We start from the raw sequence: 13,193 nt of genomic DNA on the forward strand, positions 1-13,193 counted from the left end.
TCCCAATGTTTCGTTTTTATTTTGGATCTCTGCATTCCTCCCGTTCTAACCTCTTGCGCATTCTGGATTTTAATCAGTGCTGGCCATGTTCTTAGGTGCCCAGACCCTAATTTCTGGAATTTCTCCCCTCTACTGCTTTGTCTCTACCTCTTAAACTTACTACTTTACTAATTTTTGGTCACCTATCCTGATACTTCATTGCAAAGTGTTATGTCAAGTTTTGTTTGATAACAGTACTGTAAAGTGCCATAGTGCTTTTCATTTGGTAAAACATCCTATCAGTGCAAGTTGTTGTGAATATTTGAGGTTACTTTCCAATGTGCAATTGATGGACAGAAGTATCAAATACTAATGTTGCAGTGCATGTTGTATTTTGTATTTTCCTTCCTATCTGCAGTCTGCCAGTCCCATTTGATGGAAAGCGCAAGTTGATTCAGGATTCTTAGTTACAAATATGTTCAAATAAATTTCAGGAATCTGCCTAAGGGCTAAATTGAGTTGTGGCATTGTGGAATCTTCTATTTAAGCTGCAGGGTGGATTCCACCACATCATCAGTAACACCACAAAACAGCTTTTGGCAAGTAATGTTCAGTACAGATAATAACATGCAAAAATTATTGTTCATGTGTGTTCAACCCAAGAACCTTCCTGTAGGGTTAATTGGTCATTGAGTCACAAACTCCTTGGTGCCCATATCTGCTACAGAGACACCTGCTAGCAAGATTGGTGACCTTCAGACACTTTGAAGGTGCACTGGAGAGAGCAGAAACAAAAAAAAACTCCACTAGCCCAGAGAAATCAGGACAGCGAGTTGTGCACTATCTCAGTCCATTTTTTCCTTTGCAACAAGTCCAGCAGTGATTGCTGAGCCAGAGTGGAGCTTCTGAATCACATCAAACGATGCTTAACACAGTTCAGTACCACAGTGTAAACTACCTTCTCGAGTTATCCCTGGCAAAATTGTGTTTGGCTTATCCATGCTGAAAACTGAGTGGTTGGCCCAGTCTTCTATGATCCTATTTCATATTGATTATGGTGCAGGAAAAGGAATATCACTTGAATTGGAGCTCTCTACTTAAGGTGGGAGAATGCTTATTTTGCATTAGATAATCTTTAATTGTTAAATGATCAACACTCTGTAAATTTTCAACACTTCCTTTTGGGTCCACTTTTTTTTTTATTTATATAAATGATTTAGATGCGAACATCGGAGGTATGGTTACTAAGTTTGCAGATGACACCACAATTGGTGTTATAGTGGACAGCGAAGAAGGTTCCCTCTGAGTACAACGGGATCTTGATCAAGGAGTGGCAGATGGAGTTTAATTTAGATAAATGTGAGGTGCTGCACTTTGGAAAGGCAAATCATGGCAGGACTTCTGCACTTAATGGTAAGATCCTGGCGAGTGTTGCTAAACAAAGAGACCTTGGAGTGCAGGCACGTAGTTCCTTGATAGTGGAGTCCTAGGTAGATAGGATAGTGAAGAAGGCATTTGGTATGCTTGCCTTGATTAGTCAATGCATTGAGTATAGGAGTTGGGAGGTCATGTTGCAGCTGTATAGGACATTGATTAGGCCACTTTTGAAATACTGTATGCAAATCTGGTCTCCATGCTATAGGAAGGATGTAGTGAAATTTTAAAAGGTTCAGAAAAGATTGACAAGGATGTTGCCAGGGTGAGAGGGTTTGAGCTGTGGGAAGAGGCTGAATAGGCTGGGGATATTTTCTCCGGAGCATTAGAGGTTGAGGGGTGACGTTACAGGGGTTTATAAAGTCATGAGGGGCATGGATAGGATGAATAGACAAGGTCTTTTCCCTGGGTGAAGTCCAAAACTAAAAGGCATAGGTTTCAGGTGAGGGGGAAAAGATTTAAAAGGGACTCAAAACAAGGGCAACATTTTCACGGAGAGGATGGTGCGTGTATTGACTAGAGGAGGTGGTGGAGGCTGACACAATTACAACATTTAAAAGTCATCTGGATGGGTATATAAATAGGAAGGGTTTAGAGGGATGTGGGCCAAATGCTGGCAAATGGGACTAGATTAATTTAGGATATCTGGTCAACGTGGACAAGTTGGATCAAAGGGTCTGTTTCCATGCTGTACAGCTCTGTAACTTCATATTCCATAAGTCTGACTTTGTCATAAAGTATGTATTATTGCAGTACTGTATTTAGGACTAGTTGCTGGAGTTAGCTATTGGTTGCAATATTCTCAGGCTTTCTTTTTCTAGATGAGTTAAGTTTGCTAATTAGCACTATCATTCGCTGTTCAAAGGTCTGTTTAAAGTGCTGCATTTTCTGCGAATAATTCGAAAATTTTTTGGTTTTTATATTTTTAAGAAATCTCTTGTATTGCCTTATTTCCAGCTAAGCTGCTTCATTTCATCACAAGTGTCATTTTTGAGTCTTGGATTGGCTGTGTAGGAAGCAAAGAGGGCCATGTGTTAGAACTAGCCGGGGGGGGGGAGGAGAGAGCCTCTGGCTCCAGATTAATGCTCTGCCCAGTCTCAAGTGGTGATCCGTATTTTTTGGGATGTGTCTTTCTTGGTAAGATGTGTACCTAAACAATGACTAACTGCCTGCAATTAGTCAGGTAGTTCTCAACACTTACAAATATTATTAGGTTGTTCAACTCCTTTGAGCAAATTCTGCCATTTACATTTTAGATTTTACTATGGTATTAAGGCATTGGGAATCAATGCACATGGCTTGTAGTCGTAAATTATTCTGTTCCTTGTTGGCCATTTTAAGCTATTTTTACTTTAATCATGAACTGAATAAGAAGGGTTTAGAGGGATGTGGGCCAAGTGCTGGCAAATGGGACTAGATTAAATTACCATATCTGGTTGGCATGGATGAGTTGGACCAAAAGGTCTCTTTCTGTGCTGTACATCTCTATGACTCTACTGTTCCAGTGTCGTCATATTGTACGTTCTTGAGAGATTTTCAATATGTTTTTGAAGCTTCAAATTAATCTTGAGTCAAGGAGAAGGTTGCATTGGCGCAGTCTGACACAGAATAGACACTACGGAAAGAGTGCACTTGTAGTTCCTGCTGAGGGTATATTCTGTAGCTACTGATTTCAGATTGCAACTGCAGTAACAAACCACTGTACTATTAATTGTAGCAATCTGGAGAGAATTATACAATTTACAGTATTGAGTGTTCTCTCCTGTTAATTTAGTTAGTGCTTGTAATTTCGTCGTTGAGGCAAAGCTTGCCATGTGCGTCATCTGGAATGTTCAGTCGGGTTCTGATGGATACAAGGTGGTTGAAATGCCAATCTGTGATAAGTTCTGTCACAAAGAAAAAGATACAGCAGACAGTTCAGGTTTAGGTCTTTCTTTGCCTTTCCATCTACCTCTGATATGCTGTTACTTCCAAAGGAGGCTACAGTTTTGTTTCAAAAATATAAATTGCTAGAAACACTTTAGCAGGTCTGGCAGCATCTATGGAGCGAAAGCAGAGTTAATGTTACAAGTCCAGTGATCCTCCTCAGGAATTTTCTTACATGCAGATGTAATTAAAAGGAAGATCGCAGGCAACTCTGTGTTCCCAAAACTGCTTTACAAACTTAAACTTTCAGAGCTTTATTATACTGTATATGTTCTCTTTGTATGGGCATTGTTATGCTGAACAACCAACTCCTCGAGTGGTGTTATCTATGAAAATCCCAAAAATTCACACTGATATTTAAAACTGATATATTTAATCTGGATTTAAGTTATCCATTCTTAATACTGTACTCTCTTAGAACCTCGATTTGAGTGGTGCTGGAAAAGCATAGCAGGTCAGGCAGCATCTGAGGAGCAGGAAAATCGATATTTTGGGGAAAAGCTCTTCATCAGGAATGAAGGCCGAGAGCCTCCAGGGTGGAGAGATAAATGGGAGTGGGGTGGCGCTGGGGCGAAGGTAGCCAAGAGTACAATAGGTGGATGGAGGTGGGGATGAAGGTCAGAGACAAGGGTGAAGCGATAGATGGGAAGGAAAATTGGCAGGTAGGACAGGTCATGAGGATGGTGCTGAGCTGGAAGGTTGGAACTGGGGGAAGGGGAAAAGAGGAAACTGGTGAAGTCCACATTGATGCCTTGGGGTTGCCTCCTCCGGGTGTCGGGTGGTGAGAAAGTGGCAGTGGAGGAGGCCCAGGACTGTATGTCCTCGGCAAAGTGGGAGGAGGAGTTGAAATGTTGGGCCATGGGGCAGTGGGGTTGATTGGTGCGGGTGTCCCGGAGATGTTCCCTAAAGCGCTCTGTGAGAAGGTGTCCAGTGTCCCCAACATAAAGGAGATTGCATCAGGAGCAACGGATACAATAAATGACATTGGTGGATGTGCAGTTCAGGCAGTATAAAAGGAGGCCTGAATCATCAAAAATGGCTCCATTATTAAACAGTGCAATAAAATAACTGAGGTAAACTGCTTAACTCATTTATGCCGTGTTTCAAGAATTTGTAGTTCTCAGTAATCTTAACCAGCTTGAGATGCCAAACTAAAATGATCCTTATATTTTTGTTTGGTGAGTTGTCCTGGTGTTCCAGTCACTCATGTTTTTATCTGTTCTGAACATGTTTCTTTCAAGAAACTAGTTCTGATTTTTAAACTTGTAAAGAAAAACTCTTTCTTTAACTCAGCCATTTCTAATAATCACAAGAAGGTAATATTTCTAGTTATAGCTCTTGCAATTCTCTTCCAGTTTGACCATTTGAAGTAAAGGGTTTGATTAGGCTAGAAGGAGTTGTTTAAAATTGACAAATGTGGATTCCACATTATTGTTGCAATTTTTTATATTTTGAGCAAAAGTTTCAAATAGTGTGCTTCCACTATTTATAGTCTGTTTCAATTAAATATTTTAACAGCATCTTAATGGAACCAGTATAAATAAGCTATTTTCCAACTTTTAAATACTGCTTAGTATTCAGTAAAATGCCTTAAAATTCTTATGAGTAGAAATGAACTTGTGGGTTGCTGCGTAGAGCTAGATAATTCTAGTGCAGCACGCTTACAGATGGGAAAATGACATTATAAGGTAAACTGCCTCCACAAACTTGTCAAGATGCAAATAAGACATGCTACAGTTTTTTAAAAAAAACTTTCTCATCATTGGGAGACTAATTCCATTGTGACAAATTTACATGCAGTTTCTGTTCGAAATTTTGAAATAAAACTTTATTATGTTTATTATTTTCTGTGTATTCATCAGTACATTGGAGCTTAAGTACAGAATGTGACTGAGTTCAGTGTCATCTTGCAGTTCAAACATCTGCCAATTCAGATGGACGTAAAAAGTCCCACAAACTGAAACCAAAATCTTTGTTTTTTACAGTATTAAAATCATAGTTGCTTACGGATGAGTAATTCCGGTAATAATGCAATGGAGCAGAAACTCACTACCCCTATATAGGTGGGGTCTATGATTAGCAGTGTGCCGCAAGGATCTGTGCTGGGTTCCCTGCTTTTTGTCACTTTAAATAATTGATTTGGATATGAATATAGGAGGTATGATTGGTAAGTTTGCAGATGACACCAAAATTGGTGGTGTAGTGGATAATGATGAAGGTTATCTCAGAATACAATGGGACCTTGATCAGATGGGCTGAGGAGTGGCAGATGGAGTTAATTTTAGATAAATATGAGATGTTGCATTTTGGTAAGGCAACTCCTGGCAGCACTTTAATTATTAAAGGTAGGGTCTTGGAGTGTTGCCAGACAAAAAGACCTTGAGGTATAGGTTCATAGTTCCCTGAAAGTAGAGTCATAGGTGAACAGAGTAGTGAAGAAAGCTTTTGAGCGCTTACTATTATTGGTCAGTGCTTTGATTATAGGAGTTGGGAGGTCATATTGCAGTTGTACAGGACTTTGTTTGGGCCACTTTTAGAATTCTGCTTTCAGTTCTGGTCTTCCTGGAAAAAGAAAGATATTGTTAAACTTGAAAGAGTTCAGAAAATATTTACAAGGATGTTGGCAGAGTGGGAGGATTTGAGCTATAGGGAAAGACTGAGTAGACCAAAGTTATTTTCCTTGGAGCATTGGAGGCTGTTGGGTTACCTTAGGGGTTTGTAAAATCATGAGGGACATGAATGGGGTGAATAGTCAGGGTCTCTTGCCCAGACTAAGGAATCCAAAACTAGACAGCATAAGTTTAAGGTGAGAGGGCAAAGATTTAAAAGGGGTCTGAAGGGTAACTTTTCATACAGAGGGCAGTGGCAGAAGAATTGGTTGAAGCTCGTACAGTTACAACTTTTAAAAGGCGTCTGGATGAGTACATGAATAGAAACGGTTTAGAGGGATCTGAGCTAAATGCTGACAAATGGGACTAGATTAATTTAGGATATTTGATCAACATGGATGATTTGGACCAAAGGGTCTGTTTCCATGCTGTACAAATCCATGTAGGATCCATGAGTATATGTAGGATAATGTCTTTGCCTCCTGTCAGACATGAGAATACAAAATAACACAAATTACATTTTAAATTTTTCGTGTGAATTCTGTTCTGAATTAACATCTGGTGTGGACATTGACTTTCAAAATATATTGGCTTGGATCTTCCATGAGGCGTTAATCATGGTTGGATTATCATTCTGTCGGGCCTTCCTTCCACTATGATGCTTTTCCACGTTTCTGGTCCAATCTTCCAAACCCAGCTTTTTTAGAAATGTGTAGTGTACAGTTCTGCAAAGAGCTTTATTGCAGTGCTGGAACATGGGAGGGGATTCACTAGGGACCAGCATGAATGAATGAATGATGGTGAATACGTGGATTGGGTGTGGAAGTTAAATTGGTAGACGATTGGGGATAGTTTCGTTGGGATGCATTGTTGGATTAGGAGTGGCAGTAGATAGACCAAGGAGTGTCTGAGGAAGGGGCAGTCAGGGGAAGGGTTGTGCAGTTATCCAGGAATTCAAATTAAGATTTTTCAGTGTTGTAAAGAAAGGGCAATTTTCTCATATAAAAGCAACATACCGCAGCTGCTGGCAGTGTGAAATAAATATACAGTACTGGACAGACCCAGCAAGTCTGGCAGCATTTGTGGAAAGAGAAATAGAGTTAACATTTTGAGTCCTCTCCAATTCAGATTGAACTTAGTGTTAACTATTTCTCTTTTCTAAGATATTGCCAGATCTGCCGAGTCTGTCCAGTTTGTCTTTAGTTCAATCTTTTCATCTTGCACTCATGAAATCAATTGACAGGAATACTAATAAACAGGAAAACCAACATTTGTTTTGCATGAGAGGAGAATGCTGATTGACTCGTGGACTCAGAATGGTAGAGGCATTGCCATGCAGAGTGTAGCTGTTAATGATAGACTATTAATTGCAAGATTTTATTTAGATTTTGGTCCATACAGGTTGACTCCAGTCGGCATTGCAGATGTTGTTTCTGTATGCAATAAACAGGGTCCTGTTTATTAATATGTGTAACTTTCAGTATAAGCATGTGTGTTCTCTCAGCGCAAGACTGACTGACTATCTTAGGTTGGATGTTGGATTCATTCTTTGCACTCAGGATTATCCAGCAAATGTTGCCACATCAATCAAATTTATAACTGAGATCCGGGAGTTAAATGCTGTAGTGACGTAATTGACCAGACTCTATTTCAGTTGACCTTACCCCTGGACAGGCAGTGCAGCCATTGGCTGTCCCCCACATTAGACCACTTGCTTTACTAAAGTTGAATAAAATGCTTGAGACTGTATCTTAGGCAACCAATGTTGGAGATGTTTAGAATGATGAGCAGGAGCTCGTAGTGTATTTTACCATATGAAACTTTAACATTCTGTAACCACACTGGTCTATTTTCTGGTTCTGGACTTAAAGCTGGACACGTTGAGTCAATTTTTTGAGGTCTCCGTGTCTTTCCCTAATCACACTAGATATGTTTCTGTTACTAATCAGCGGTTGGAATGTAGGCTGTTTTCTACATCCAGGAAGCTTCTCGATGAATATTAATTGTATTCCACCCCATTCCTCACTTCCATCTTTAAATACTGAATTGAATGGACTTAAGATCCTACAGTTTTTTTTAAAACATGTTTCTTTTTATTCCTGTTATAGTTTACAAATATTCAGTTGTTCCAGTCTAAACTCTAAAATATGTATACTGATCTCATCTGGACTTTCCCAAATTGATATATTCAATCAACTTACACTTTAATAAGTTATTCCAAGTTCTCATAACTTATTTTTTAAAAATCTTTTAACATCGACATTGCACTATTCTCGCATTCATGAATCTTGGCAAATCTTTACTGCCTAGTAAAATGATTGTTCAATATTTTTAAAACATTTGTATGATTTCCGGCACTAACATCTCTTGAATGTTCAATCTTTGTTTGGCTATCTCAGTTTTTCAAAAGTAACTTGCTAAATTCCTTTAGATATTTCAAAATTATTGAGCAAGTGTCAAGCTAACAAGTTTCCTTTTATTTTAAATTACCTCTTCTAAACTTGTTTGCCATAGAAACTACTTCTGTATGTGCATGTTGTATGTTCATTCATTACTTTTTATGTCTCTTGACCTTGACAAGAACTTGTTGTGTGCTGCAAGCTGCTTTCCAGAAAAGGAAGCAGAAAATACAAAACATGTGGCCAGTGTTAAACTCCAAATGGCATGTTCCTGAATGTGACCTTTATCTTTAACAAATTCTATTTCAAACTTTACCTTTTGTTTTCTGTTTTCTGAAAAAACATTTTTAATGTATTTTCATAAGACATTCTTCAGCCCTGCATGTTCTAAGTTTCCCACCCAGTGCGGTTTTCAGCTGACTTGTTCCACTAATAGCTTCTTGAGGTCTGACCTATCTGTGCAGATTTGGCTGTCCCATCCCAGTAGCAAAGTTCTACTTCCTCACCTGCGACCACCTGTCCTGAGTCTTTTTTCAGTTGCCCATACCAGGCTAATGCCACTTGGCTGCCTTATAATATATTTAACTGAATGCAGTCCTGGTCTCAGGGATGTGGTACAGGATCCTGCCATCTTTGCCAGATTCTGTTATGGTTCAATTTGATAACCCACCAGGAACCCTGGGTACAGATTGTGATCACCTATTTAAGTGAACATAAGGATAGTCTGCCTTAAAAGGCTTAAGATTAATCTCTGAAAATAGCCACCAGTTTCTAGCTTTTCTACTCTAGAGGTCACATGTTGACCACATTTGTATTAGATTACTCATTTCCTACTGTACAACCAATACTGTTGGTTGTATCCAACCAATGTCACATTTATCTTTGATTGTGTTGTCCAGTTGTTCCCAGTCTTATCATGTTTCATGTAACCCTTTAGTTCTTTCCACATTTATTTTTTGCTAAAAGCACTTCTAACTGAAACTGTTTATATCTGTTTAACCTTTAACTAACTGAAACTACTTGACTCCGGTTCAACTCCTTCAAGCTGGTTGTGAATGGTCAGTAGTTGAGAACAGCTAGAAGGATGGGTTGTTGATATCATACTGGTACCGAAATTCAATACTGTGTTGCCCTTGTTGGCAAAATTGTAAATAGGGCCCAAGTCATTTGCTTACCATGGAAGCTTGATGAAATAGGATGTATCAAAGCCTTCCTTCAGGATAACGCCAGTATGATACCAGGTATGTGTTTTGTAAGTCCCAAAGACTGGCAGATTGTATCAAATAGCATATCCCTTGTGCTGTACGAAAAAAGATACTGATCATACCATACCCAACTAGCCTATGCTTGCAAAATTCACAGTGGCAAAAAATAGAAATGATTCTGTAATTTGGTGACATTTGCTGATTTATCCATTGTGTAAAGAATTACATTGACCAATTTAGGGTTGTCAGTCAGGATTGCAGTGTGGTACAGTTGCATGCACTGGAAGCTACATACATTAATACACAAGGCGTTGTTCTTTGCAGACTGACAGAACGTGCATGCACTGCACCTATTTCAACTCAATAGAATACGTGACGCTTATTTGCTGATGCATTGGTCAGGCCACTGCTCTGAAAATCAAGTAATGTCTTTGGTTTGAAGTCTAAACAAAGCCTGGCAGTTAATAGTCAAGCATCACTAACCATTGCATTCTCCATGGCTTATCTCTACAATTAGAATCCACTTACCAACTAATCAGCACTTTCCTCTCATACCGTTCAAATTTTTGTTTTCCCTTTTATTGGTATTATTGTGAATTGCTGAAAATGTGTTGCTGGAAAAGTGCAGCAGGTCAGGCAGCATCCAGGGAACAGGAGAATCGACGTTTCGGGCATAAGCCCTTCTTCTGGGATGGGATTCCTGAAGAAGGGCTTATGCCCGAAACGTCGATTCTCCTGTTCCCTGGATGCTGCCTGACCTGCGCTGTTCCAGCAACACATTTTCAGCTCTGATCTCCAGCATCTGCAGTCCTCACTTTCTCCTCATTATTGTGAATTGTCCTAGTGAGAACGATGAAAAGTTTTGACAAATGTCTTTTTTCAGCATTATTAGGACTTCTCTTGGTTAACTTTTCAGACGAAGCACTGGGCCATTAATTTAAAAATGGTGGAAAAATAATATACAGAAGATAAGACAAAATATAAATGTAAACATATAAATGTTGTGTATTAAATATTTAATGTCTGATTTATCATACCTGGAAACCAAAACAGTTACGTAATTTGTGTTCAGGTGATAAATGTAGAACTGTTGAGATTTGGTTGTCTTTGTCAGAACCATTGACTTGCTATATTTATTCATTCACTATTATCCTGAAGATGCTTTATTTCAATGTTTCAAACCCGTACTTAGCACATTGTGCCCTTTTTAAATTTCTTTTGCCCCTTCCCTTATCAACTTGCCTTCAGTTGGTAATCGTACCCAGTCTTCAGAAGAGCTCCTGACAGGTCTGCTACTTCCAGAAACATCACTCTCTGTTTTTGAAGCAGCAACCTATTGGAGTTTCTCAAGAGAGTGGATAAATGTTAGTTTCATGTAACTGATAATACTTATTAAATATAGAATAACCAGTATATTGTATGTTTTTAAAAATTTCCTTTTGTAATGTTAATATGCTCTAGGGCAGTTACTAATACTTTTTTTTTGTTTTTAATAAGTTTGGGGCAGAATTTCGAAGATTTTCCCTCAGCCGCTATAAACCTGGAAAGTTTGCTGAATTCTACAGCCTAATTATTCATACGCATAACATTTTGAACATGGATATATTAATTGGATATGCTGATGTCCATGGTGACCTGCTGCCAATCAACAATGATGACAACTTCTGCAAAGCCATTTCCATGGCAAATCCATTGCTAAGGATTTTTGTACAACGAAAAGGTATGGCTTTAAAAGATTATCATCTGAAAATAAGTTGTTGAACACATTAGGTGCTTTGGCCTAATCTAGTTCGAATTTTTATTCCCCGTTATTTAATTCCAACATTCTCACTCCTGTTGTCTGTGGTCTCTCATGTTCTTTCAGTTTTGTTTTAAGTAACTCATCCACTTTTTATAATTGAAACTTGTTTCATGTGACAGATTAATTAACTAGAAAGTATATTTTTTCATGTTGCAAATACTTGATCCAGTTAATTTAATTGATCAACTATCAATCAAAAAATGCACAGTAGGTTTCGGTTTCCTCATGAAATGACAGTGCTATAAATTAGGTATACTATGCCGATGAACTTTTTTTTTTCTATTTTAAATCTTGAGTTACTTAACTTTTAATGAGAGTTGTAATCTTGTAAGCTGCCAGCATAGATATTGCAAACTCAAAGTCCTGAAATTCCTTTTTTATTAAATATCTGTCACTTCTGTTGGACCTGAGTCCTAATTAACATATGGCTAAACATTAGGACATACTGTGAATATTCAGATCTGATTGCATAAATAGAATAAGAATATCTTAATCTGGATACCATAAGAAATAGGAACAGTAGTAGACCGTTTGGCCCTGAGACCTGCTCTGCTATTCAATAGGATCATAGCAAGCCAGGCAAGCATCAGGAGGTGGAGAAGTCGATGTTTTGGGTGTAACTCTTTTTCAGAACTGGGGGTGGGTGTGGGGAGCTGCAGATAAAGGGAGAGGTGGGACAGGGTGGTGAAGTGGGATAGGTGAAGACTGGTAGAGGGTACGACCTGGTTGGTCAATGGAAGGAATGAATTTAGTTGGTGGCAGGGAGCAGTGGAAGGGACGGGGAGGGGCTGGGAAAGGAGAAGGGGATGGTGAGGGAGGTTTTTTGAAAGTGGAGAACTCAGTGTTGAGTACTCCAGGCAGTAGGGTGCCCTCGTGGAATATAAGGTGCTGTTTCTCCAACAGGAGCTACGGTTTGTTTTGGCAATGGAGGAGGCCAAGGAAGGTCATATCGGAAAGCGAGTGGTTGGGGGAATTGAAATGGGATTATTTACCTCCACCCAAATGGACTTTACATCATCCAAGCCAAGATAATCCCTCACAACTGTCTTCATTTCATCTCTTCTTAACAGTGCTACCCATCAACTGTCTCTGAAAGGTTAGATATCCCTGAGTATTAAGTTCCCAGTTTGACTTTCTTGGAACCATGTCATCTTCGTAATGGCTATGAGAGCATATCCATTTAGCTCGATTTGTGATGTCAGTTTGTCTACCTTATTTCAACTGCTTTGATACAAAACCTTCAGGGTCGCCTTTTTGGCATTTTTTATCATCTTGACTTTTCCTTGTATTGTCGCACTATTTGCCTCTCACCCTTGACTACACTATCTACCATTTTGTATTTTATTGCCATCCTTGTTTCTCTTTCCCTTGTCACCCTGCTTTGGTTCCTACCCCTTTACCATTCTAGTTTTAAACTCATCCTCATAACATTAGCATGATAGTTTAACAAAATGCAGTTCCATTCAAAAGAAATATGGTATGCTATAAGTTGTTTGACATAGTAAACATACATCATCAGTTGAAGGTACACCAGTTTGTCATGTACCATGGTTCCCCCCCCCATACAAATTAGCATACTATTATATTTAGATAAATGATCTTGATTGAACTAAGTGAATGTGATCATAACTGTGCTTTCACTATTAATGGAGAGGAGCTCAACAGTAGATGACAAGGAGTGCCTACCAAATTTAATTCCATGGCCTGATTAGAATAATTTTGAATAGATTCTCACTTGAGCAGACTGACTGACTGACTTATGGAGGTGACCAAGTAGCCAATACACCTCAACATAGAAAAGTATAACAGTATGCACTGAAGACTGTCTAATAATCAGGCG

General features: G+C 38.9%; 1 protein-coding gene across 2 annotated transcripts in view; it reads left to right on the forward strand.

Moving 5' to 3' along the window:
- The window catches only part of LOC122564350 (partitioning defective 6 homolog gamma-like), a 50,577-nt gene that overhangs the window by 4,070 nt on the left and 33,314 nt on the right, over positions 1–13,193 (forward strand). For both annotated transcript variants that reach the window (XM_043719099.1, XM_043719100.1), the window contains exon 2: positions 11,050–11,272. In XM_043719099.1, the coding sequence (XP_043575034.1) occupies positions 11,050–11,272 (223 nt within the window). The remainder of the gene's footprint in view (positions 1–11,049; positions 11,273–13,193) is intronic.

This window comes from Chiloscyllium plagiosum, chromosome 29, assembly GCF_004010195.1.
Source record: "Chiloscyllium plagiosum isolate BGI_BamShark_2017 chromosome 29, ASM401019v2, whole genome shotgun sequence".
Taxonomy (NCBI): Eukaryota; Metazoa; Chordata; class Chondrichthyes; order Orectolobiformes; family Hemiscylliidae; genus Chiloscyllium; species Chiloscyllium plagiosum.